The 27,693-nt window shown below is 42.8% G+C and overlaps 1 protein-coding gene and 1 long non-coding RNA gene across 3 annotated transcripts; one reads left to right on the top strand and one right to left on the bottom strand.

Moving 5' to 3' along the window:
* The first annotated feature begins 343 nt into the window (after window positions 1–343).
* On the top strand, window positions 344–8,675 carry LOC125702293 (uncharacterized). Of its 2 annotated transcripts, XR_007380516.1 has the most exons (5): window positions 344–503; window positions 1,235–1,352; window positions 2,104–2,209; window positions 7,866–7,980; window positions 8,545–8,675. It is a non-coding gene; the product is annotated as an uncharacterized LOC125702293 (long non-coding RNA). The 2 variants fall into 2 exon arrangements; XR_007380515.1 differs by lacking the exon at window positions 8,545–8,675 and having other exon boundaries at window positions 7,866–8,439.
* LOC125702287 (myosin heavy chain, skeletal muscle, adult-like) lies at window positions 6,580–24,911 on the bottom strand. Its single transcript, XM_048965365.1, has 38 exons — window positions 23,214–24,911; window positions 22,983–23,126; window positions 22,731–22,887; window positions 21,490–21,517; window positions 21,281–21,392; window positions 21,103–21,195; window positions 20,555–20,618; window positions 20,364–20,462; window positions 20,155–20,258; window positions 19,936–20,074; window positions 19,107–19,225; window positions 18,864–19,013; window positions 18,413–18,583; window positions 17,938–18,247; window positions 17,743–17,813; window positions 16,984–17,071; window positions 16,775–16,892; window positions 16,341–16,464; window positions 16,121–16,257; window positions 15,768–16,023; window positions 13,932–14,174; window positions 13,652–13,828; window positions 13,422–13,567; window positions 13,249–13,339; window positions 12,773–13,162; window positions 12,484–12,610; window positions 12,191–12,309; window positions 11,415–11,611; window positions 10,855–11,038; window positions 10,611–10,776; window positions 10,314–10,438; window positions 9,812–10,120; window positions 9,509–9,712; window positions 9,139–9,264; window positions 8,877–9,047; window positions 8,686–8,790; window positions 8,450–8,545; window positions 6,580–6,861 (listed from the first exon to the last, which is right to left on the bottom strand). Exons 1-38 carry the CDS (start codon window positions 23,418–23,420, stop codon window positions 6,706–6,708), a joined length of 5,823 nt encoding a protein of 1,940 aa, XP_048821322.1. The 5' UTR covers window positions 23,421–24,911; the 3' UTR covers window positions 6,580–6,705.
* Between the last annotated feature and the right edge of the window lie 2,782 nt (window positions 24,912–27,693).

Consider the following 27,693-nt stretch of genomic DNA (forward strand, 5'->3'; position numbering starts at 1 on the left):
TGTTCCCTAGTCATGCTGCAGGCCCTGTGTTCAGATCTCTCTCTTACATCTCTCACACTCACTCTGGAAGTTACTTCATCATTTTCCTATCCTGTTTAAGTGTTGTCAGATAAGGTCCAGTCTTCTCTTCAGAAGACTTCACCCTATCCATATTGAAGCAGGCGGGACAAAGCTTTCCCATGTCCTCCCCTGTTTTACTGTTTGATTTTAGTTTTTATACTAATTTTAAAGAACATTCCTGATGGGATTTGCAGCTTTCAAATGCTGTTCTCAGCTTTGCTGTTAATATTTATAGGACATTCCAAGAGGAATCTTTGCGCCCTTGGATCCTTAATGAACAGACTGACAATGAATGTGTAGCCTCATACCCCTGAGTAAAATAAGACCTCTCAGGAATGCTGGCATGAGACAAGGAGAAATGCTGGAATACTAATTCTCTGGTGCAAAGCTCTTCATCCTGACACTTCTGCTAAGTTGTGGCTAAGCAGTGAACATTGGAGATGGTAAGGACATTTTCCATTTAAAAAGTTCCCTTTATACTATTGAAAGTTGGATGATGTGTTAATTTAAATATAATATGATGAGAGTTTTCTTTGTTCCTGATGTAGTTTATCTAGTCTGGGTAAGGGATTTTAGCTATTATTCCAGATGAGCAGTGCTAGAAAGGATGGATCAGAAAAGAAGTTGGAAAAGATTTATTGGGAAACCCCAGTGATAAGCCCAATAAATGAAACGGCTAATTAATCTGGTCATATGAAGGGCATCCTGGCCCAGTTGTTGGTTTGATAACGGTAAAGACAAGATACATCCTCAGGTTAAGTGAGTTAACCTTTGTGTCTGTTTCTCTTGAGAAAATTCTTGTATATTGAGCTAGCCGTGAATGGGCTCAGACGATTTTGTCATCTTCTAATCCTATTCCTTTGTTTGATGACTGATTTATGCAAAGCCTGATACCATTGCTATTTAACTTTAGAGCAGGGAAAAGATAAATGACTTCTGTTTGGGAAGTTTCAACAGTAGATTTGAAAACCAGGAATGTCTGTACTTCCCTCTAATACCATTGAAGGAGCTACCCATACAGTACAAGTCAATCTTACAAAGAAAAGGGAAGATGGAGGGCAAAATCATCTAGAAATTAGATAGAAAGAAAATACAGAACTTAGTTTTGAAGAGGAACAGCTCTTGAATACACATCAAATTTCTACGGTTTCTGAAATTCCTCTTATCTCTCCAGCGACTCTCCAGTCACAGTGAATTGTATCTGGGCAGTGGGTGCTGGTTGAGGAGGAGACATTCAGAACGCAATTTTCATCAGATGACAAAGCAGACAAACAGCTCCAGTTACAGAGCAGGTGAGTGGACATGCTCTGATGACAGCAGAAGAGGAAGGAAAAGGCAAAAAGAATTGGAGAATGGAATGAAAGAAGGAATGGTGATAGTATGTTTTTCAACTGGAAGTTCATATGTGGGAGATGGGTTACTCTATAGAGATAGATTTGTACAGATTTTTCATAGCTAATATTTTTTACTAGAAGTGGTTATATGTCTAACAACCTATCCTGCTTTATTTATTAAAAAAAAAAAATGACAGGCTTTTGAACATAAAAATGTCATAGTAATAAATTATAAAAAGCATTCACATCTGCAGAAACAACATACAGTACTGACATCATGTGAGATATTTTCTACTGGTTATTCCCATATTCATTATTTACATTGAAAGAGCAACATTCTTAAAACTTATTTTCAGTTTGGAGACTAGTCCATGGCAGAATACCTCGCACAGAGAACAGACTTCACTGGCATTCAAGTAAAATTAGCCTCACTTAAATTAGCCTAATCAGCTAAATTTCAGACCATTTCACTTGGTCACTGCTTTGCCAGGCAGCACAGGTATATATCAACTCCACAGCAAGTCAATGTCTTCAGCTCCCTGTCAAGCTTTCCAGTTGACCAGTATCATTTGTGAGCGGGATGCCTCGCTGGGCCTCAGAGCAGAGCCATCTCACGACTGCACTACTGTGGCCTCTCATATTTGCTAAGCCTGCATTTTACCCCTAGTGCCTCATTTCCAAACCTTCTGTGTACATTTTATTTCTTCAGGCTGCACTGTGCTGACCTCAGGGAGCTACTGGTATGAGAAGGTGGTGGTGTCTGTTCTGCTGGAGCTGTAAGAGTGCTGTCATGAAACCCTAACAGGAAGGCTCAGGTACTGTGTGTTTTCCTCTTGAAGCTCCTATCAGGATATCACAGTGTGAATTGTTCAGTGTGGCTTTAGTGACATTGAAGGGAAATATTTACAGCCATTTTCTCTGCTGTAATTAACTAGAACACAGATAATGCATTCAAACCATACAGAACAGCAGCTCTATATGAGCACATCATCTACATCTATTTTAAACTTTCCTCTGGGAGATCTTTCTTTAGACCACCAGGGGCCAATGTTTTTCTCAGGACCTTTGCACTAATACTGATCAGATGACAGACAATTTTACTCTAAAAATAGTGCCTCAGTGCAAATCAACCCCTGACCTTCACACATAGCAGATAATCAGAAAACAGTATCTTAAGTATCTCAGGGGAGGTACAGGAACAGACTTTTTAGCAGGGTCAGGCCTTCAGAGATCCCTTCCTGCTCTAAGGATTCTATAATTCTATGATTCAAATAAGATAATTTTCAATCCTACTTGAAGGTAAATTACATATTTAAGGTATTTCTAAATTAAAGTAAATCCTAATATGATTTTGTTTTGTTAAAACTATAACATAAAGCTAGCGATTTTCACATTCATATAATTACCAGTCCAACTAAGTGAAATGTAAATCGTTTCCTTCTATAGAAACACTGTAGGTTTACAACAATAACATCCAAACACCAGTACAAACCAAATAAATTGTTAGGAGCATATTCAAAAATATCAAAACATCCCTTTTTCATAGCTGTGACACAGTGCCAGTGATTTGTTCCAGACCTCACTTCCTTTCTGGTTAACAGCTAAAAGCTGTGCATTTCTCTGTCATATCTTCCCAAAAGTGTTTTGTTCCTCTTCATTAAATTTCTTTCTTGATTTGGAGACAGTTTCTCCATTTAGAACAGCTTCTCATTATCCTGATCCCCTTTTGTCCTGCCATAGTGCTTTGATGTCCCTCTCCCAGAAGCTCTCAAACCCTTCACAAAGTGTATAGGCCACCTTGTGTAAACACAATAGGTAATCATGATAATTGCTTTATGGCAAAAATGGAAGCACATGTTCACAATACTGTGTGGTTCCATAGTGTGGCACAGAACTCCTCTGCTTTAAAACCCAACAGAAATGACAGGGCGGGATGCCAAAATGCTCTTGTAGATTTTATTCTAGACACGTCAGTCTCTGGAGGCAAAGGTCCCTGCCAGTCTCATGCTAGTACAGACTACTTACATCTCAGTAGAGGTGACATAAAGGAAATATCACATTCTGGGCCAAAGGCACACAGACTCCTCCTTAGAGAGGGGTTCCACACAAACAAAGGCATGAAGCAGAGCTCACCTAAAGAAGGCAAGTATCCATGTTTTTTGGCATGTTCTCTCCACTTGTAGTTGTGGCTAGCTCATCCACATGGGGACAAAATTAGAAAAAAAAGACTTCACGCTTTTCAACAAGAAAAAGGAGGTAACTTTAAGAACGGTGCAGCAAGAAGGGGGGCTCTTCTATACCTGCAGTCATGGCAGCACAGAAACTCGCATGCTGGACCTTCTACCCTACAGCAGGGACAGCATCTCTAGGGAATGTTGTTACCCAGCTGCTGAATCACTTCAGGTCTGCATAGACCATCATGGTGTAATTAGCACAAACTGCATGCATGATCTTTGGGCATGTCTTCATTAATACTTAGTGCTAAAGAGGAATTTGATCTTGTAGGAGATCTCTCATAGAATCATAGAATCACTAAGGTTGGAAAAGACCTAAAAGATCACCCAGTCCAACCGTTCACCTATTCCCAATAGCTCCTACTAAACCATGTCCCTCAACGCAACATCCAGTCTTTCCTTGAACACCCCCAGGGTCGGTGATTCCACCACCTCCCTGGGCAGTCCATTCCAGTGCCTGACCACCCTTTCTGAAAAGTAATACTTCCTCATGTCCAGCCTGAATCTCCCCTGCCGTAGCTTGAAACCATTCCCCCTGGTCCTATCACTAATGACACGAGAGAAGAGGCCGACCCCCAGCTCACTACAACCTCCCTTCAGGAAGTTACAGAGAGCATCTCCCCTGAGCCTCCTCCAGGCTGAACATTCCCAGCTCCTTCAGCCACTCCTCATATGGCCTGTGTTCCAGACCCCTCAGTTCCAGATATTTGCTTCCATGACAGCTGTGCAGCATGGACACCTTTGTTGTACTCCCACCTTAAACTACGATTAACATTCTGGACCCCCCACGGGTCCCTGAAAACCACCCAGCCTATGTGTCAGGTACAGCGTTCTTGAGAGCTGGCTGCTGGCTGTAGCACGCACGGCACCCGAAGGAGGGACCGCCTCAGCGGCTCCGTTCTGCCACCTGCTGGCAACTTGTGCCCGGAGCACAAATAGAGCAGGGCTGTCTGCGTGAGCTCCCCGTGACTGACAGGAGCTGCTGGAGCCCGAGGCTGAGGGGAAAGAAAACTCATGGGGATGAAACGGGCCAGGGGACGAGGGGACAGGCGCAGCCACTCTCCCAGCTGATGCCTCTGGGCCTTGACTTCCTCTGCCTGATTGCCTGTGGGGGCTGAACTTTCTGCGAGCCTCTGAAGCTGAGAGTGAGCTCTGACTTGTCCCTCACCCACTGAGGCTGCAAGGAGAAGCAGCTGTGAACTCTGAGGGCAACAACTCATCTTTTTCATTTGTTGATACCCAGGAGAGGTGATCACCCCCACCACACGCACCCCAAGCTGAACACCAACGGCAGCTGTGCAGCAGCCGTGCTCCTGGTGGCACAGCACATCCCAGCAGAGCAGGGCAAGCACCCAGGGGCCGCGTTCACACACTGCCATTTCCACTGGCTTCAGAGGGGCCGCTCCGGCCAGCTTCTGACTGTTCACATTTCAGCTGAGAAAGGAGCTGTGCCGGACGGAGCAAGACTTTCTGGGACAAGAATAGCATCTGCCATCTTAGGACACAGCACAGTTGTCCAGCTCCTGCATGGCAGCACGCCGCAGTGAGATATAGAAGGCAAGCTACCCGCTGAGGAATGTCTTCGAGTGCTATTCATGGAGGCGTATCATCTACAGCAGCAGGCCCGGCCCCACGCAGGAGCCTTGTGAGGGGGGTTATTTTGAGCTTTGGGCGCTGAGGATTGAAGGGAGACAAATGACAGCCATCCTCCTGGCACAGGCAACTGCAGAGCTCTGTGCACAAGCCCCGCAGCCTGTCAGCGCTTCTGGGGATGACGCTTGTGAAGCTGCAGGGCGACGCGGTGGGACCTGAGAGCCCAGGAGATGGGAGCCAGGAGGGAGCTGAGAATTCGCTGGGGACGCGAGGGGAGGCCTCAGGCCCGCCTGTCCCAGACTCAGGCACTGCTCTGCCTGCTTTGTTTTGACCGCATCCCTGGGAGCGTCGGCAGGTATCTTTGTGCAGGTAAATGTTGTGATAGGTCAGAGGAGAACAGACACAGGCTCTTGATTTCATAGCTGCTTCATCTTCAGTGAATTACCTTCCCTTTCATATCAGTGCTTGTTGTAACATTTTCCTTTGTATAAAAAGTATTTGTCAATTTCTCCCTTCCCCTACAACCTCAGACTCTCCACAATGTTGTCAGCTCAGCCTTTATGTAGGCCATAAGTCCATCTATCTGGGAGTAAAACACCTATCAGCTTTCTTCTTTTCCCTTGCCTGAGGCTGTGCTGCACGCAGCCAGTTGTGCAAGAGCTGACAAGGCTGACATTCAGGTGATGGGCTGAGGAGGTGCGTTCTTCTATGCAACGTGTGGAAAATCAGCCCTGAGGGGGCTTCCTTTCGGTAGGTGGCCCCAGGCAGGGCTCAGCCTTCTGCCACATTGGAGGGAAACCACAAATAGATGGCATCAGCTCAGAGAATCTAAAGTAAGAGAAAATGCACAGTTTAGAGGCACCATCAAAGAGTCATGACAGTGCACTAATTTTGGTGTCTGCAGGAAATTGTTTCTGCTGAGGAACTGTCTGTCCTTCATGGTGTGATACACTGCACCATCTGATAGCTTAGTTAGAGACCAGAGTTTAGGATCTGTGATTGCCATGATTGCAACCCATAGCAGGGAAGGAAAAAGGGAAGGGATCGCTCTCTCTTGCCACTCACATGGCACGTAAGCTGTGCTGACAGGACAGTAGGAGAAGCATTAAGAATATATGAGGGCAAGAGTAGTGCAAGGAGACTGAAAACAATGTATGTAGCTGCATCAGTAATATTCCAAGCTCATTCAAATGAAAAAGGAAACAAAAAAGAAAAAGGAAATTAAAACAGAAAAAAAAAAAAATATATGAAAAAGAAAAAGTAAAATGAAGAAGGAAAAGAAAAAAGGGAAAGGAAAATCAGAGAGAAAGGAAAAGAAGAAAAAGAAAACAACAAGGAAGCCACTGTTTGTAGTGCTTATGCATATTAATCTATGGTTTTTATTCTCTAGACACTGACATGGTTACAAAGGCATTGCAAAAGAAAGCGACAGAGGGTTCACATTTTGTGCACTCCTCACGCCGCTTTGCTGCCTCATGACATCCTCACTCTTCCCCTTGTATCTTCTTACTGTGAAACTCCCGGCTCTTCACTCGGAGCTTGTTGACCTGTGACTCTGCAATGTCAGCCCGCTCCTCGGCTTCCTCCAGCTCGTGCTGGATCTTGCGGAACTTGGAGAGGTTGACATTGGACAGCTCCTCCTGTACAAGGACAAGGAGTTGGTGGTGAGGAACCAAGACAACGTTTTCAGTCTTCCTGTGTGCAGGCTTTCAGGGACGGTGGTGTCTCCCCAGCATGAAGCATGGACTTCCTGTCTCCCATTGCTGACCCAGAACCCTCCCAAAGACCTTTTCATTTTCACTTATTTAAATTATCCCATTTGAACTAAGGAAAGCAGTTTTTGAAGTCTTATCTCACTTTTGCCCTCCAGATTTTGTCTGAAATTAGCATAGCTCAACAGTCTAACTGTAGTGTAATTTTGGCAGTCTGTTTAGTCTTCATACTAAAAAGTTTGGGCTAAGGAAGTATGCTTGTTCCCCACAGGTGGGTTTATAAGTGATCCATAGGGAACTGCCTTCTTGTGCCACTGGTGAGTGTAGTTTCACATTCCTTCTCCACATTTGCTGTGACAGCACTGATATGTAATTGCATGATATGGACTCTTGGAAAGAGTCCAGCGGAGGGCCACGAAGATGGTGAAGGGCCTGGAGCATCTCTGCTATGAGGAAAGGCTGAGTGAACTGGGTCTGTTCCGCCTTGAGAAAAGAAGACTGAGAGGGGACCTGATCCAGGTCTATAAATATCTAAGGTGTGGGGGGCAGAATGGCGAGGCCGGACTCTTTTCAGTGGTGAGTGGAGACAGGACAAGGGGAAACAGCTGGAAACTGCAGCATAGGAAGTTCTGCACAAATGTGCGCAAGAACTTCTTTACAGTGAGGTGACGGAGCACTGGAACAGGCTGCCCAGGGAGGTGGTGGAGTCTCCTGCTCTGGAGATGTTCAAGACCTGCCTGGATGCCGACCTGTGCGACCTGGTGTAGGGAACCTGCTTTGGCAGGGGGGTTGGACTCGATGATCTCTGGAGGTCCCTTCCAACCCCTACAATTCTGTGATTCTGTGATTCCCTTCCATAGCCATACAAACCTCTTGCAATCCACACTCCCAGCCTCTGTGGGAAGTAACTCTTAACTCACTACTTTTTTTAGGAAGTTGATTGCTTTGCAGAGAAAATGGAAACTTTTTTCCAGTTCAACAGATGAACTAAAAATTTCTATCTCCTCTTCTGGTTCAGTGTCCTAGTTCTGCAATCCCTAATATAAGGTGAGGAACATGAAAGAGGTAAGTCAGTTAAGATGCCCTAAATCTCCCCCTCTCAAATCAACCACACATCATAGTTCAGCAAAATTTCTCTGTACTTGGCTGTGTGGAGGAAGAAATCAGACCTCAGAAATTTATCAGCTAAGAGAATGGTTGTGAGCCCTATCTGCCAGTCTGCCCTCCAGTATGAAAGAGACTACAGCATATCTCTCAGTTTACCCCTGAAAACAGCATGGCCCAAATAAAGCAACGCCAGTTATATTATCACGAATATGTTACTAGAGCCATTAAACTTCTCTAGGTAAACCATCGAACAGAGGCTTCATAAGGAGGAGTCTCTTGAAGGTAAACATAAAACAATATCCAGTTGAAGCCATCATTATTCACCAGTTTCTATGCTTTCCAAGTCCCTGATATATTTTCTGTTCCACCTTAGGAAGTTATATTTGTTAACTCTACCAGAAATACTTACAGCCTCCTCAGCTTGTCTCTTGTAGGATTTCACCTTCATCTGCAGTTTGTCTACCAGATCCTGGAGTCTAAGAATATTCTTCCGGTCTTCCTCAGACTAAAGCAGACAGTAAGCAGGAAAGAGAGAGAAATTATTTTCCCCACACGACAAAATGACATTTCCTCTTGGAGTTCATAGAGAAATGCAGTGGCTTCCTATAGAATGCTACGTCAACACAAAGATGCCATCAGCCTTACCTGGTAGGTCAGCTCCTTCACCCTCCTCTCGTACTTGCGCACACCCTTCACAGCTTCAGCGCTGCGCTTCTGCTCAGCATCAACCTCCCCTTCCAGCTCCCGCACCTGCAATGAAAAGCCCATATTTGGAGCTTCCCTGCTACCTCTGACCTGGCGTTGCACACACTTGCACAAATACCAGCCCTACGCACCCTGGCCTCCAGCTTCTGGATTTGCTTCTTGCCTCCCTTCAGGGCCAGCTGCTCTGCCTCATCCAGACGGAGCTGCAGGTCCTTCACCGTCTGGTCCAGGTTCTTCTTCATCCTCTCCAGGTGGGCACTGGTGTCCTGCTCCTTCTTCAGCTCTTCTGCCATCATGGCCGCCTGGAGAGGCAAAGCAGCAAAGCCAGTTTGGAGTCAGAGACTTCTTGGGAGAAATGTGTCAGCCATCAGCAGTGAAAGAGCCACGACTCACATCGGTGATGGCCTTCTTGGCCTTCTCTTCAGCATTGCGGGCTTCCTGGATGGTATCCTCCATTTCGCTCTGAATTTGGGCAATGTCTGTTTCTAGTTTCTTCTTGGTGTTGATCAAGCTGGTGTTCTGTACAAATAGAGATTGCAAGACTTGTACTCTGAGACCTGGAATACACCAGCTACAGTCTAAACCAATTCTTTACTCTTCAACCTTTGCATTTTAAATGTGGAATTCTTTGTGAAATGGCTGTTTACACAATTTCAGTGGTAGGCTAAGCTGATGGACTGTGACCATGTTCTCATTGTTGGCACCACTATTTCCTGCCACTGTAACAGTGCCTACACAACTCGTTGGAGCATCAAGGCCTCACCTGGGTATGGAGGAGCTGCACACGCTCACTTGCATCCAGAAGCTCCTGCTCAGCCACTTTCCTCGAGCGCTCCGTCTGCTCCAGGGCTGCCCGTAGCTCCTCAATCTCAGCCTGCAGCAGGTTTGCTCTGCGCTCCACCATGGCCACCTGCTCTTTCAAGTCCTCCTGGGTCCTGAGAGCATCATCCAAGTGTATCTGGGTATCCTGTAGAAGAGACGAGAGAAACGACAAGGGGCACAGCAAACCCAAGGTGACTAAAATGTCAGGGAAGACATTCCCTTATGTGTATTTTGCTGAACAGACCTTCAACACTGCCTGCGTGTTTCTCAGGTTCTTTTGTGCCTCTGCAGCAACACGGTTGGCATGGCTCAGCTGGATCTCCATTTCATTCAGGTCTCCCTCCATCTTCTTCTTCAGCCTCAGGGCTTCATTCCTGCTCCTGATCTCAGCATCCAGGCTGCTCTGCAAGGACTCCACAATTCTGAGGTGGTTTCTCTTCAGCTGGTCAATTTCCTCATCTTTCTCTGCTATCTTCCTGTCAATCTCAGACTTGACCTGGTTGAGCTCCAGTTGGAGACGCAGGATCTTCCCCTCTTCATGTTCCAGGGAGGCCTGGACAAATAATTGTCATCATTTATCATGTAAGTAAAACAACTTCTTACTTTCTAGCTGAATACAGAATATCTCAGGAAATCTGAGGTAGGTATGCCCTGTAGCCAGAACAGAGGACAACCATGCCTTTCTTAGACAGATTTCCTCCCTGCTGACATTTTTAGTGTGGATGCCAGTTATTATGAGCATGTACCTCAGCTTCCTCCAAGGCAGCCTGGATTTCAGACTTCTCCTGCTCAATCTGCTTCTTGACTTTCTCCAGCTCATGAATCGCCTTTCCTCCCTCTGCAATCTGCTCCGTGAGGTCAGAAATCTCCTCTGTAGAGAAGAATGAACATTCACATGGTCAGGTATAGAGCATAGAGGGAAAGGCCCTGTGACCCCAGCATAACAGGTCTGCTCCCATCACTGCAGGCACAGACCCAGGTGGAGAGGTGGGCAGGAAAGCTTCTGAGAAAGCCCTGCCAGCAGGAAAGGCTGAGCGACTTACGCTGCAAGTTCTTGTTCTCACGCTTCAGCGTTTCCAGGTGGTCCAGGGACTCCTCATAGGCATTCTTCATCTTGAACAGCTCTGTGCTGAGGGAGCGAGACTCCTTCTGGGAGGCCTCCAGCTCAGCCTGCGTTTCCTCGTACTTCTGCTTCCACTCCGCCAGGATCTGAGGAAAAACAGATCGTGAGTTCGGATGCGACAATCATTGTGTGCCCAGGAAACACAGGCCTGGAGCCCAGAATACCTTGTCAAAGTTCTTCTGCTTCTTGTCCAGAGCTGCGCAGGCAGCATTTGCTCGCTCCACGTCAATCATCAGGTCCTCCACCTCATTCTGCAGCCTCTGCTTTGTCTTTTCCAGGGAAGCACATTTGGCATTCACGGCTTCAACGTGTTCCTCTGCCTCCTGCAGGCGCTGTGCCAGCTTCTTCCTGGAAGGTTGTAAGCACAGCTCAGAGTTTGGGAGCAAAGTGGAGATTTTTCTGTCTTTTTCACTACTGTACTTAGACACTTCACAGTGTTCTCCCCAGATGCACCTAATGCGGAGCGTCGCCCAAACTTTATTCCCTTTTCCTTTCCTCAAGTCTAGAAATTCCTCAATTCCTCATCTCACTGCATACATCATACACTGCCTTTGTCTTGCATTCTATCACGTTGCCTATTTGTCCTTTTGAAACCACCATCTGAACAGCACAAATTTCCCTTCTTATCACTCCTCTCCAAACTGCTGTTTGTCTTTTGCCCTTCAGTATCTCAGAGATTTCTTCAAATTTCCACTACTTTCTACCAGCCTTCCCCTCCACATACTTGGCCTCCTCCAGCTCCTCTGTGCGCTGAATAGCGTCCGTCTCATATTTGGTTCTCCACTGGGCCACTTCGCTGTTGGCCTTGGACAGGGCACGCTGCAGCTCACCCTTGGCTTCCTGCTCCTCCTCGTATTGTTCCCGGAGCAAGTCACAGTCGTGGCGGGCAGACTGCAAGCTGTGGGCGAGGGCGTTCTTGGCCTGTGGAGAAAATTTTATTAAGGCAATGAACTGCCTGTGAGACATTAGTATGGTGAGAAAGGGAAAATTGTTTAAAACAATTTGAATCAGAAATCTGCGGTCAGCTCAATGTGAAAAAGTGTGTATATATTCTCAAAAGGTTCTTAATAGTTCAATCATCAGAATATGGAATGTTTGTTCAGGAGATATGATGGGTAGATTCTAAAGAAAAAATGTTAGTCTGAATTCTTCAAAATATGTTCTGAATGTCATACTGCATTAAAGTAAAATAGAAACTCAATTTATATAGACGTATATCAGCCTTGTTTATACACCATTAGGCAGTGGTATATAAACAGTATACACCATCATTAAACCAACTGAAAATCTAAGGATGTCCTTTCCTACTTTTATATCCACTTTGGAGGTGATGCCTTTATTGACTTTCTTCCTCCAATAGGTAGGGTGGTTTGCGAAGCTGTCCACCAGTTTCGAAATGTGCAAAATGAAAATTTTGATTTTATGTAGAATTATAGGAATTATTTAAGAAAAAAATTAGCTGAATCCCAAGCCTACCCTGCTACAAAACAAAGGAGGTACCTTGATTTCTTCTTCTAGATGTCTCTTTAATTCCTCAATCTGTTGAGTAAATGCCTGCTTGCCTCTTGATAACTGAGATATCAAAGCATCTTTTTCTTCCAACTGCCGTGAATATTCACCTGAAAAATTTTACAGATAGATTGTAATTTCAAGAGAAATACTAAAACAAGATGCACTTATAACACTTTATACTAGTTTATAGAAGATAGGCCAAACTGAATACAACATGGCACTTTTCTTGGCACAATTACTTGCAAATTTTCCCATTCTTCGGGAGTGTATGGATACCTTACCTGCTTCTGTCTGCAGTCGAGCTCTTTGAGTATTGAGGTCATTGATCATGCGCTGATGCTCTTCCTCCTTTGACTTAATCTCACTCAGCTGATCTTCCAGTGTGCGGCACATCTTCTCCAGATTTGCCTAGGTATGAAGAACATTTAGAGAAAAGGAGCATATCATTATATTCTGGTATGATGCTCTTGTGATGAAAAGTAACACTACTGAGTATGATTGCAAATTGTAATTTAAAGGTTCAGAATCATGTTTTTGGCCATAGGATAATAAGTCTAAAGTATCCTGTACCTTGGCTTTGGAGACAGACTCCATGTTGCTGGCCAAGTCATCAATCTCCATCTTCAGCTCACTCTTCTCCTTCTCCAGCTTCTGCTTGACTCGTTGCAGGTTGTCGATCTGCTCCCCAAGCTCCGCTGTGCTGTCCGCATGCTTCTTCCGCAGGGCGGCAGCCGTGGCTTCGTGCTGCAGCGTGGCCTCTTCCAGGTCACGGCGCATCTTCTGAAATTCTGCCTCACGCTTCTTGTTCATCTCAATCTGAGCTGCCGTAGCCCCTCCTGCTTCCTCCAGGCGCTCACTGATCTCCTCCAGCTCCCTGGAGAGGTCAGCTCGGTGCTTCTCTGCTTTGGCCCGAGAGGTTCGCTCTGCCTCGATTTCCTCCTCCAGTTCCTCAATACGGGCCTGGGGAGCATCAGGGACCTTTCACACCCATGTCCTTCTCCTTCAGATGTTTTCTGAAGGCCAGAAGGGAAAAACCAGAGACTTGCCTGCAGCTCCTTGATCTTCTTCTGTAACTGCATGCCCAGGGCTTGCTCATCTTCAATTTTGCTCTGGATTTGGCTGATTTCAAAGTCTTTCCTTTTGCACAAAGCAAATGATGTTAGTGCCTGAACAAAACTCCCAACTCCCCAGCACTCAGGTGTCCCACAACCTCACTTACTTCTTCAGTTTCTCATCCAGCTGCTGCTTATCATTTTCCAAATCCATTATGCTATCATGGGCCAACTTCAGGTCTCCTTCAAGTTTCCTCTTTGCTCTCTCAAGGTCCATGCGCAGCTTCTTCTCTTGCTCCAGGGATCCTTCCAGCTAAACAGAATGGGATCATCAGTGCTCTGCCAGCCATATTTATCTCCACAACTGTCCTGTAATGGCTATATGCATTTTGCTTACATCGTCCACTTGCTGCTCCAGCTTGGTTTTAGCTTTGGTCAGCGTATTGACTTTGTCCTCTTCAGCCTGCAGGTCATCCAGTGTCTGCTGATGGGCCTCTTGGAGGGCTTTCTTCTCTTTTGTCAGCTTCACAATGGTCTCATCCAGGGCTGCCATCTCCTCTGTGAGGTTTTTCACCTTTGACAAGTGGAAAGTAAATGTATATAAAAAATGTTGTTTACAATTTCGTACTGTGTATCAAAGCAGAATTCTTTCCAGAGTGACGACTTCTGCCTCATACCTTGTTCTCAGTGGCATGCTTTTCCTTCTCAACCTTGGCCAACGTTAACTCCAGGTCATCTATATCTTTCTTCAGCTCTGAGCATTCATCCTCCAGTTTCCTCTTCTTGGCTGTCAACTCAGCATTAATTTCCTCCTCATCCTCAGCTCGTTCTGTCACCTCCTTAATTTTGGCTTCCAGCTGGATTTTGGTTTTGATGAGCTGGTCACATCTTTCCTCAGCATCAGCCAAGCTATCTGCTTCCTGAGGGGAAGACACATATTTTCTTCATTTATGTTCTGAAGTTTTCTAAATGTGTTGTAAAAGCAGGGCTGAAATTGTCTATTACTCACACAACGGACTTATTTTGCTGAATGTGTTGGTTTTGTTTGTTTGTTTGTTTTTGGGAAGGGTATACAACCTTTCTCTGGAAACTATTGATTCTGAATTTTTTTTCTCTCCTAAATGCATCTGATGGATGGGGTAAGTGTGAGAAATTCTCACTTACACAGTAAACAAAGATGTTACAGACTCTTTCTTCTTCAAAAATGCTGTACTGAATTTTCTTTTGTGATTTAATCCCGTAGAAAGCACTTTTTTGTGGGGAGTAATAGTTTTGGTAATCTAAGGAATAATTTAATGGAAGAAAAGGAGTCTAAAAATTTATTAAGAATGCTCCTTCATTAAATGGGTATAACTCATGCACATCTTCTACCTATCATCTTCCCAAAGTTTGTATGGAGTTTCATATGCAGATTTCAGCTGAACACCACATCCTCTTACTCTGGTGAGATTTTTGATATTATAAATTTGCTTTTTTCCAAATACTCTTGAGAGGTAAATATCTGACAAGAGATTTTAATGGGGTATTTATTTTTCTTCAAATACCAGGGAAAATAGATAACACAGTTTTCCTATTTTTCTATTGGAATGTTCAAATAACTGAATAATTAAGTACTGTGTACTGTTTTTAGCTGTTAATTTATCTAATCTAAGCTGATTTTTATAGTGATTCTTGAATGCTAAATATATTTGTGCTTATTTTTAATCAGTGTTTTATTTTGTAAAGTGGTGTGTCTCTACAGGGTTCTTAGAGCACTGTTTACAATAAGCTACCATACAGTGCAAATAAAAAAAAATAAAAAAAAAAAAGAAAAGAAAAAAAAAAGAGATGCAAAAAATTTCAGTGTTCAAAAAAACTTTAAAAATATTTTTTTTCATTATAACTTGACCTTGATTTACACCAGTTAAATCAAAAGCCCATAGAGTCTATTATGGAATTAATAATGGAGGACAGAAAAAGACCCACAGGTGGTATGACTGTTTCTCAGAAACAGGAACTCGGTGTCTGTATCTTCTCAAACTAAGTGGAAATAAGAAGATGTTTTTCCCAATTTCAGAGTGAATGATTAGTTTATAGTAAATAAGAAAAGGGTGGATGGCTTCCCCTGAACGGTTTATACTAGTTTAAACACTGGCTTGCATTTACACTCCAGAAGGAATTCACTGTTCTACATCCTGGTGCTATGAAGACAGCCTCTGCAGAATTCAATTGCTCAGAGGGTGTCGAGGGTTTAGGTAGAACTCTGAGTATTGCATGTTTACTAGCTGTAGATATAACTTCTTTAGCTCAAAGCAAAAACAGTGACTCCAACTTCATGTTCACTTATTCTTTGTACGGTCATTCAAGAGGGCTTATCATGTGGAAACACCCGTTTCCTAAACAGTGCATACAAATGACTGATAAATCTCCAAATTTCTGACTTGTGGTCTTCTGTAATCTGACCTTCTGTTTGATGAAGAAAAATCTGAACATGCAAACTTATTTTCTCTGTAATAAGTGAATGATAAACTCACAGCCTGTACTTGGAGCTGCAGGTCATTTTTCTCCTGTAGTAGGGACACCATTTTCTCCTCCAGCTCCTTCCTCTTGGCCTCAGACTTTGCAAGCTCTTCCTTGGTCTTCTCAAACTCTTGTTTCATGTTTGCCATCTCCTTCTCAGACTCTGCACTCTTCAGCAGGGGTTTGATCTTGAAGAACAGCTTCATCCAGGGCCAGTGCTTGACATTCATGAATGCACGAACGTTGTACTGGATGCAGAAGATGGACTCTCTGAAGCATAATTAAAATGCACATTTGATTATTTTGTGTGATATGATCACTAGGACTTTCCCCAAAGTGCCTTTAAGTGAAGATGGGGAACACCTACCTCCTCTCCACCATTCTCTGGTACTCCACTCTCATCAGGAAGCCCCTGCACCTGGCCTGTGTGCGAGTGATGAGCTGTGCCAGCTTCTCATCCCTCATCTCCTCCAGGAGTCCCAGCAGCCCAGCTTTGAAGAACACCTGGAGAAACAGAACATTGCAGTGCATCACTGTCAGGGAGAACAAAACACAGATACAGGGACTGAGTTGAGGAGAGTTGGTACCTTGGTGTGACCAAATTTGTACTGGGTGTGGTCCACATCAATAGATGAAAGGAGTTTCTCAGAAGCTTTCTTGCTATCAATGAACTGTCCCTCGGGGATGGCACTGGCATTAAGAACCTTGTATCTGCAGTCAAAAACAGATTAGGATATATTCAACAAGCAAACACTGCTTGTATTGAATGCCTTGATGTTCTGCGGGAGAAATGATAGTTTTATAGGAACTGTTTCATGCTAATGAAACAGATGTGTGCAGAACCTCAGTACTACTGATACTTAAGCTGATATTTATGGAGACGAGTCCGTAGGATTAGCCTCTTTTTTGAAAAGAATAAAGAAATTCTGTGCAGTGCATAGAGTAGGAAATAGAGTGGGTTTATTCAGTTGTACAGGGTGCTCAGTATAGCTAAAATCAGTAAGGAGAGAAAGCCTTTTACCTCTGTTTAAAGTCTGCATAGAGGACTCTGCTGGGGAATCCTTTCCTGCAAATCCTGATCCCCTCCAGCACGCCGTTACAGCGCAGCTGGTGCAGCACCAGTTCATGCTCCATGGCACCTAACAATTCATTGCATAAATGAATACCAGTTTTCTACAAAGAGGGAATGGTTGTTAAAGAGGAAAATCTCTTTTTGCTTAAGCTTCTTACCAGGTGTTTTTGTTTCATTTGGGATGATGCAGCGGACAAAATGGGGGTGAGTGCTCCGCAGGTTGGTCATCAGCTTGTTTAAGTTCTCCTAGAGGGATCAGTAAGTAATGTCAGTTTTGTCTAGTGTCTGATACATCAAGCTTATGGGAATGACTGTTGAGACTTGTCAGAATTAGCTATGCTTCCAAACACTCCGGTAAAGCCACAAAGCCCAAACATTTATTCCATTTGTAGATAGTTAATGTCATTATTGAATTCTGAAATACTGCTATTGTGCTGTTAATCCAGTGGAAACTATTATACAGTTTCTCACTTCCACACAAAATAATGAAGTTTTTTGTGTTCTACCTACTAAAGTTAATCTGTTTGAGTAAAAATCAGTTTTATTCTGTTTTTAAATAAGTTAAATACCTTCTTGGAAAATGTTTCTAAGGAGACTCTGAATTCACCATAATACAAGCCTCATAGAAATGCAGGTATGCTAAAATTACAGCTGAAGCCTGACCCGAAGACTTAAAAAAATAGTACAATCTTCTCAAAACAAACAAACTAAAATAAGATTCTCTTTTCTTAATAACTGAAGCATAAATGCTTGATTTTGAGCAATACATATTAACAATATTAAAATTAATCTTGAAAATAACAGTAATGAGAATAATTTTATCAACTTCACAGTAATTCAAAAGTAGCACCTTAATATTTAATATTGCTTTTACCCTTTCTCCATGTGACAAAGAGATAAGGAATATATTACTGTACCCGGAAAAGAGCTGAAACAGTTTGGAAAGAAGAACCCTTCTTCTTGCCACCCTTTTTGCCTCCGCCAGCCTCTGCAAATGATAAAATGAAGAGTACAAAATATGGATTCTGCATATTGGAGACATTAAACATTTAGTGTTCCCTGCTCCAATTAACTTTGAATGTTTATGAAAGGATAGAATTTACAGAACTGACCTGCATCTGCTCCACCGTAGGTGGCAAACAGTAAGGCCAGTGTCTTCACAGATGACTTTTGGTACAACCCAATGACAGTTTCATTCAGGGGGTCCTTGTTCTTCTCAAGCCAACCAGTGATGTTGTAGTCCACTGTGCCAGCGTAGTGCACCAAGGAGAAGTGGGCCTCAGCCTTGCCTTTGGCAGGCTTGGGCTTCTGGAAGTTGCTGGACTTGCCCAGATGCTGGTCATAGAGCTTGTTCTTGAAAGAGGTGTCAGTTGCCTTGGGGAACATGCACTCCTCTTCCAGGATGGAGAAGATGCCCATGGGCTGGAAGATAGCACAACAGATAGGACAGAGAAACAGATAAAAAAGGAGGCATCTTTTGATTAAAAAGAAGGTAGAGTCAAAAGAGAAGGTTGTTTCTGTGCATTTCATGATCATTTGACAGAGAAAATTAACTGAGGCTTATTTTTTTTGCTGATGGAAATATACCTTCTCAATGAGCTCAATGCAGGCAGCCAGGTCCATCCCAAAGTCAATGAATGTCCATTCAATACCTTCCTTCTTGTACTCTTCTTGCTCCAGCACAAACATGTGGTGGTTGAAAAACTGTTGCAGTTTCTCATTGGTGAAGTTGATGCACAGCTGCTCAAAGCTGTTGAACTGACAAAAGTAAAAAGAGTTGCAAAAAATGTTTGCAAGGCTCAGGAATTATAGCAAGATTTTTTGCTGTGTAATTCTTCTTCATGGATTATAGTTTAAGGTTTCCCTCTTTTTTTTTTTTTTTTTTTTTTTTTCTTTTTTTCTTTTTTTCTGTGATTAAGGAAAAGGCAATTCCAAACGAAAAGTGCAGAGGATTGTATCTTCTCTTAAATATCTCTCAGAATTCCCTTTATTCTCAATTGCCATTTTAAGAAACTGCTAGGAAAGCTGTGCTACTCACGTCAAAGATCTCAAAGCCAGCGATGTCCAGCACACCAATGAAGTACTGCCTGGGCTGCTTGGTGTCCAGCTGCTGGTTGATGCGAACAACCATCCACAAGAACATCTTCTCATAGACAGCCTTTGCCAGAGCACCAACTGAGTTGTTCACCTGATGCATGGAGAAAGGGTTTGGAGTATGGAGCAGAGGAGAACCAAAGAGATCTTGATTCAAAGCATGGTTTCAGGTGACTGTGTTTCTTACCTGCTGCACAGTTTGACCTTTGGTCACATACTCATTCCCAACTTTGACTCGAGGGTAGCACAGTGCCTTGAGCAGGTCTGCTGAGTTCAGACCCATCAGGTAGGCAGCCTTGTCAGCAACTAAGCACCAAGAAAAAGTAAGAAGAGAATTAAATGTTGGACAGTGCCTTAAGTTTGGTCCTTAGAGATTGTCTCAAAAGTAACAGCCATGTTCACTGTTACAAATTTGCAAAGAAATATTTGAGTTAAAGCTACAAAGCTAATGTCTCTGTTCTCTATAGGACACAAAGTTCTTTCTAAGCTTTGGTTTTTACAAATGTTATTAAGGAGAACTCACTGCTTTTATCCTCTTTCAGACGTGACTACAATACTTCACACTTTCTATTCCTATAGCAAGTGAGTCTTGATTCAGAGAACTGGAGGTGTGGACTTTAGGTCCTTCTGTACAAGAGAGGAATCAAATATGCATCTCACATATCTGTTCCTTCCCAGCAGGTAAGGGTGAATAGGTGTTAGAGCCATTAGAACTAGAGCACTTAATTACCCCAAAATATAAATCTATCCTAACAAGTGTATGACCAATAACATTAATGCAGCAAGCGCCTGTGGTTTCTGAATTCCTGCCAGTGCACACCAGATTTTTATTTAATAAGTAGTCAAAGAATTAAAACAGAAATATGATAGATGAGGTAGGTGTATCAAAAATTACATGACCATTGAATTCTGTTTTTTTAATTCTTAATTTTACATACTAAATCCTGAAATCTTTTTAGCTCTCTTTTAGTGACAAATACTGTATCCTTTGCAGAGTTTCTTGAGTTAGATGATACCTTCTGTGCCATCTGGCTCTGCCTGCTCCTCTCGCTGTTTCTGCTTGAACTTCAAGTTCCCATAGTGCATGACAGCCCCTGTCAGCTTGTAGATGGCAGTCTTTTCATCAGCAGTGAAGCCCAGGATGTCAATCGCACTCTGGTAACAGACTCAGTAAAATAAATACATTTGTAAAAGAGCCGCTGACCATAAAATTACCTGCTTTGTATGTTACTCACATCTGTAGCCATAAGCTCTTCTTGGTCATCAATGCTGGGAACAGTAATCTCGCCTTGACTCACAAAGTGATAATCATATGGGTTGGTGGTAATAAGGAGCATGTCTGAAAACAGGGATAGAAAGGATACAAACTTAGTTTTTCAGCTGGGCAGCAGAGAAAAGACTTGCTTAGTGATCATCTCCAAAAAGATGTAATGATCCTTCCTACCTATCAGCTCTGGTTTCTTGTTGGACATGATCTGATAAAAGATGTGGTAGCTTCTTTCTGCCTTGAGCTGGAAAGTGACTCTGGACTTCTCCAGCAGATCTGAGAAGGAAGGAAGGAAGAGTTAGGTACAAGACAGGACATGGAGGTGGGAATTTGGGAAGGAATGTGAGCAGGCCAGGAGCATCTCTTACAAGTTTCAATGTCAGCAGAAGCCAGTTTGCCCGTGGCCCCAAAGTGGATTCTGATGAATTTACCCTGTTGAGGGGGAAAAGAACAATTTCAGCCTGGATACATTTCACTGCTCCTGTATAAAGCAAGGAGAATAAAGGACTGAAACACCATTTCTGTGAGGGAAGGCACAGAAATGACAGAGAAATGTCAGGGGCATCTTTTCAGTGTCTAGAAATGCCTCAAGGGAAGGTGCAAACAGGTCGGAGTCAGGCTCTTTCCAGTCTTGCCTACTGATACGGCAAAACACAGTAGGAGAAAAGAAACAAACACACTTGGAATACAAGAGTTCCATCTTTACTGTGCTGATGGCTGACACAGATTGCACAGAGAGTCTGTGGAATCTCCTTCCTTAGAGATCTTCAAAAGCTGCCAGGACGTGCTGCAGGACAGCCTGCTCTGGGTATGTTCTCTTGAGTAGGGAGGTTGGAGCAGATCACCTCCAAACACACCTTTCCACCTCAACCATGCTGTGATTCTGTGAAAGTTTTTGTCCTAGGCAGCAACTTACAAAGCGTGAGGAGTTGTCATTCCTCACAGTCTTGGCATTTCCAAAGGCTTCCAGCAGTGGGTTGGCGCTGATGATTTGATCCTCAAGTGTTCCCTACAGGATGATAATTATCCATTAATATTGTTTAGTTGCAAGGGCAATTACAGATCAAGTGTTCTATCTACTTTCCCTAACTTACCTGCATTTTTCCAGACTGCTCCTCCTTCTTCTTCTCCCCACTAGCTGCAATTGTTGCAAAGTACTGGATGACACGTTTCGTGTTCACAGTCTTCCCTGCACCGGATTCTCCGCTGTCAAGCCAAACAGAGAAGCAGAGAGCGTGAGGTCAGGGAGAAGGTCCCCTGGCACAGGGCAGCCCCGCAGGGACCCGAGCAGGAGCGTACTTACGTGATCAGGATCGACTGATTCTCGCGGTCTGTGAAAAGACAGAGATAAAAAAGCTTTTCCTACTGCTCATGAATAACAAGAAACACAAAATCTAGGAGACAAATACGAATGGAAATCTGCAAGGGGTGCAGGGATGGAAAGCAATGAAAATCCCTGGTTAACGTGTAGCAATGCTATGTAGCCCCAGTACTCGAATTCTCAGCAATTTCAGTAAAGATATCACTTCAGAGTAACTTTTATGTTCTTTTAAAGATATATGCCTTTGATGTGCCTTCAAAGGTATTCTTTTTTTTCATCTGATTTCTCTAATCATTGCTAAGTATATATGACAAAATTATTGAGATCGGGGATTGATCTCACTTAAATTCTCCTGGAGATAAAATATAGCTGGGAAAATGTGGAGAGCTCACAAACAATAACGTCTAACCAATCTTTCTCATCAAGTTTCACTTATTTCATTTTTTATTCTACATATACAGAAATTATATATTTCTGAGATCATAAATAGACAGTCTTTATTCTAATTTTGATTTACTTTCCATCATGTAACAAAAGAACGGGAAAAGAAGATATAAAATCTGAACCATTGATTTAAATACACTCATTGGAAGAGAAAATAAGGAGGAGAAGAAAAAGTCTAAAGCAAATAAATTGATGAAAGCCAGTGTAGATTGATTATGAAAAGGTTTTTATTTTCCCTTTGTATCATTTTTCTAAAAGCATTTCATTTTATCCTCATTCTCAATAGATCAGTATAATCTAGACCAGACACTAGGTGTCTTCTTGCCACAGAAATTACTTCTTCGAGACATTCATTACATGGTCCAGGTCTTTATTGATTGTAATGGGAATACAATACTCAGCAAATACGGATCCTTACAGCTGAGTGCATTAATTTTCCATTAATCTCAAACACTGTATTTTGATTGTTGCATGTTTGTTGTGTTTCCAAGAAAGACTCCTATATTTCCACCTACTTAAAGCTCGTTACAGTAGCAATTTGCAGGAGATTAAGCAAACTCATCAATTAGCATATATGGTAGCAGTTAGCATATCATTTTTCCTAACAAAATATCTGTGGTTCTGTACTTCCTTTGTAGAAATACAAATGTCAAAGAGCCTGTTTAAAGAAGCACTAATTAATGCTAAAACTCAAACAAAACACAGATAATATGTCATCAGGAAAATTCTCCTTATTTTTAAAACACCTTTTTAGTAGAATGAATTTGGGATCAACTCACCAGTCAGCATGAACTGATAGGCGTTGTCAGAGATGGAGAAGATGTGTGGAGGGGCCTCCTGGCGCTTTTTGCCTCGGTAGGCCAACACCACCTCCGGGTTGTACACCGGCAGCCACTTGTAGGGGTTGACAGTGACACAGAAGAGGCCCGAGTAGGTCTGCGAGGAAGGGACACGGCACGTTGGCTTCCACTCAGCCTGGCACAGCAGTCCTCCCCAGCTACCAGCCAAGGAAGAGAGCTGCTGGTACTTACGTAGATCATCCAGGCTGCATAACGCTCTTTGAGGTTGTACAGCACAGCGGGTTCGTGGAGGTGGGTCATCATGGCCATGTCCTCAATTTTATCGTACTTGGGAGGGTTCATGGAGAAGACCTGATCTTCCTTCACGGTCAGAGTCTGTAAAGGAAGTGAAAGATCTGCCTATGTCAGCTAAAAGCTCAGAGTGAAGATTAAATGCTGATCTGAAGCTTGCTTTTTTCTCACCTCTCCACCTTCAGTCTTGACAGTGACCTTCCCTGTTTCCCTGCTTTGGATTGTCCCTTTCACAAAGGATTCCTTTGGATGGGCCACAAAGACAGATGACTTGGCATCAAAGGGCTTGTTCTGGGCCTCGATTCTTTCCTTCTCTGACTTTCGGAGGTAGGGAGCTGCCTCTCCAAAGACAGCCATCTCAGCATCTGAAGAAGCCATGGCTGCTCTTCACTGAAGGCACCTCAGCAGAGTCTGGTGGGGCAAAAATGTTGTGGATCACTGATAAATTCCTTACAATGAAGCTAATAAAATTCTAGTTAATCTTCAGGAAAGCCTCTTAGCAACAACCACTTACATTCACTCTGACTTGAACTTAAAAGTTCTAAGTACTACTCAAGAGAGGGACTTGGACTTCTGAAAAACTTCAACAATAAATAACAGAATATCATCTCAATACTGACTACAGTTTTGCATCTCTCTTTGATCAATTCTGATCAGTTTTGAGACCTTCACATGAAAGAACCTACAGCTGGAGAAAACCACTCTCTGTCTGGTCCTTAATTATGAATGATGATTCATTAAGACAGTGCTTCCTTTTTAAAAGTATTACCATGTGGACTATTAATTAAGTTACTTCACTTTTTAGATCTTTCCTGTTTTCAACAGTCTAGCCTAAGCACGTCTGTACAAGCCTGATACAATGAGAAATCATGCAGCTGTAAATAATCCTGTAAACAGTCTGTACTGTAGGAGTGCATTATTTAGCATTGCCCTTTAAGAATGACTTCTATAGGGGAAAATTGTCAGTCCTGTGAAATAGGAATGGCAGTTGTTTCTTGATGCAGCAAAGAGTTTTAGAGAAGATTCCTAGATTGCAGTTACAGACATGCACTGAAATTATATAAACAGTTTTGTTCACATGGACAGTCCATAATGGAAATGGTCGGCAGGGGCAGGATAAATTGACTGGATTATTGCAAGGACAGTGTCCTCTTTTTCCAAGCTCACAAAATGCATGCTCTTACCTTGAAGCCTTCTGTGGAGACAGGCCAGACTTGTCCCTGGGAGATTTTATAGTGTCTCGTCTGCAGAAGCTGTAGATGCTCCCCCTTTCTTCGGTCAAAACATTTCTGGCAAAATTTCTTTGGCAAAGCATTGTCTGGCAAACTACAGACATAATTGTCATTTGATTTGAATGATATAATTAGAATGGTTTTATATCTTACTGACTATGTGAATATATCTATAAATAATTTATCAAGTGTGTTAAGGAGAAAATCTAGACTACTCGAGGCACTTAGAGAACTTGGATGCTGGAACTTATGGTTTCTATTGCTGGCTTTCTCAGTGATTTGCTGTTTGACCCATGGCAGTTTGCTTGGTATGTTTATACCACAGTTCTTTAGTCACACAATGGGAACAACAGCATGTCTATGATGCTTTAGGAACAGACACACTGAAAGCAACAGGAAAGGTAGGTCAAAAATCAGCAAATTGTTTTTAAGAACTGTTTGCATTTGTATGTTCTAAAAATCAGGAAGTCAAAATGTATTACAGCTGCAGTTTCTATATAGGACAGTCACAATAGCTGAGATGGTTTGAAATACATTGAGTTGAAGTTCAGGAGGCTCTTCCAAGTAACAGGAGACTTTAGTTTGAAATGGAACTCTACACAGATTCCTGAGCTGACTTTGAGATATCAAATTAAAATATATATTTATGTATGCATAGATAATATATGCTTTTGTGTGTATGCCATTAAAAAAGGACTCCCCTAGAACTTCTGCTTTCTCTCTGGTCACTCTCTTACACATTTCACATGCATTTGATATATGTGTCATCTACATAAATAATCCCCTCTTGTCAGACCACAGTTACAGATGCCCCCAATCCCTTCCTTACCTACAGCTCCCCAGGACAGTATCCCTCACCCAGTCATGTTTGTAGACACAATTTCATGTATTACCTCAGCGTACCATTGTAGATGCTGTACATTCTAATAAATCCTCTATCCAGCACTACCATCCCATCAAAATGTTTATATTTAGACATTCACAATCCAAGAAAAAGTTTAACACCACAGTACTATCGACACAAGAGCTATGGAGGTAACAGACTGTCTTGTGTAACACTGGCAGTCTGAGAAAAGATCTGCAGCCAGTCAGTCATGGATTCTTGGAAAAAATTAGACATTCAGTTATTATTTGAATGTGGTGCTCAGGGGCATGATTCAGCGGAGGGCTGCTAGGGTAGTATGGTTAGGTTGTGATTGGACTCGATGATCTTTAAGGTCTTTTCCAACCTGAGCAATTCCACGATTCTATGATTCTATGATAAGGAACATATACTGCCAATTTGCTGCTCTTTCTTTTCAGTTGTACAGCAGATTCAAATCAAATAGACTGTACTCAAAATATTTGGAAATTGTGAAGACATCATGTTGAGCATTGAAAACCTGTGTCACCATTTGTCCATGATTAAGTTGTTCAGGGAATTCAGAAGTAGGTTACCTCAAGTTTCCAGTTTCAAGTCCTTCACCAAGTCTCTTCTCACTTCTCATCAACCACCCTCTCGGGACGTGATCACTACTTGCAGTTCAGAGAAGAGTACCACACTGCTAGAGCAAGGAATGCAACAGCAACAGGGACTAGAACTACTCCATACAGAATGGGCAAATGTTAACTTTATGTTGTAGTGGCAAAACTGTATTTGTGAACACTGTCAGAGAGTGCTTCACGAAAACACTAGCTAGGGATTAGTCTGAAGGATAAGCAGTCTTGAGCTATTTCATTCAAATGCGTCTATGGACATAGTTAAAAGTGAAAAATTGCTGAAAATTTGCTACGTGGTAATAATTGTAGTATGACTATAGGCAACATCTTAGAAGAGTTAAAATAGCCAAAAATGCTGTATGATTCTGTTAATAAAACACATAGAAAGGAGGCAGTTCAGTTTTAGTATGTTGACAGCTACTTCATGACGTTACAGTGAATGTTCAGAGCAAAGGTATGCTAATTATCAGGGAAAAAAGGAGGAAAAAAACACTGCTGGAAGATGCAGATGTCTGAGTGAAAGTTTTGACTGTGAAGACTGATGAAGAAAAGTTGCTGCATACTGAAGTATTTTCTGTATTATCCTGCACCAGGTGGTCTCCTAAATTCATTGGGAGGCATGTTTTTCCTGAGTGTTCTTTTGCATCATACCCACAGAACTGTTATGCTTAATCTCCCTATGTGCCCAACACTACTATTTTGTTGCCAGTCCTTGTTTCCACATCTTGTATAATTTTGTGGTTTAAGTCACCAGGAAGCTAAGATGAAATTGCTAGTCTTCCTGAAGAACAAGGTGATTTGTTCCTGAGGTCTCAGTATTTTTTCTTATACACTAGCTGTCTCTCCTGAGCAGTGTTCTTTTGCGTAGTTGCTTTCAAGGGTATTCCCTGAATCAACAGTTCCCTGAATAATGTGAATTCTGGTCTTACGAAGTCCGAAGTGCTCAATTCTGCTGCTTACCTCCCTGACTTTCCACTAGCTCCTTCACACAGTCATCATGTGTTTAATACAGCCTGAACTACCATCTGGGATTATATGAGGGCCACTCGAAAAGCAAGGCCCCCTACTTCATTCTGTTGGACCACATCAGAAGCAGATGTTTTTGGGATGGCAGCAGAGGGTGGACCTTTGCAACAATATTCCATTACATTTTCTTGCTTTATGACAGATGGCAACAAAGAGGCACTCTGACATGAAAGTGCATGTGAACCAAAGGTGTGTCACTGAACCTCTCCATGCAAATAAAAGGCATCCATCCACATTCATCAGTGCTTGCTGAACATTTATGGAGAGGAAACAGTGGATGTGAACACGGTGAGGTGGTGGGTGATGCATTTCAGCAATAATACTGTCATAGGTGCTGTGAAACAGTGGGTCACTTCCACAGGTGCAGACTTCTATGAGTGCAGCATACAGACTCCTGTTCATTGCTGCCAAAAATGCATAGCTGATGGTGTTGACTCTGCTAAGAAATGGTGCTTTTTCGGTGAGAATGTGCTCTTTCAAATAGCGTTCCTGTGCTCTTTTTACCTGTCGTAGTTTCTATGGAAATAAATAGGAGACATTACTTTCAGACTGAGCTGCGTATTTGACAGCAGTTTATTTCTGCTTCCAGAACTCAGCATTGCTCCTCCATCATTTACGTTAGGATACTGTCATTAGCACCATTTGAGAAGTCCAGCCTTGTTTGTCCAGTACTGTTGCTCTCTCAGCAGGTGACCTCATGCTGAAATCCTCTCTAAGGAAGTGATTTCTGCTAGTTTGTAAATGTCTTTCCCAGCTTTGTCTTAAACAGGGCATCTATAACAGACCCCATCAAAATTTGCCTCATTTTCATCTCATCTCAGTTCTCATCTACAATTTCAAATATCAGCACTACATAATCAAGGAGTACCTTAACATAAAGCATAAATCCCCCTCCTCATCTTCCCTATCTGTTC

Source organism: Lagopus muta, chromosome 18 (genome assembly GCF_023343835.1).
Source record: "Lagopus muta isolate bLagMut1 chromosome 18, bLagMut1 primary, whole genome shotgun sequence".
NCBI lineage: Eukaryota > Metazoa > Chordata > Aves > Galliformes > Phasianidae > Lagopus > Lagopus muta.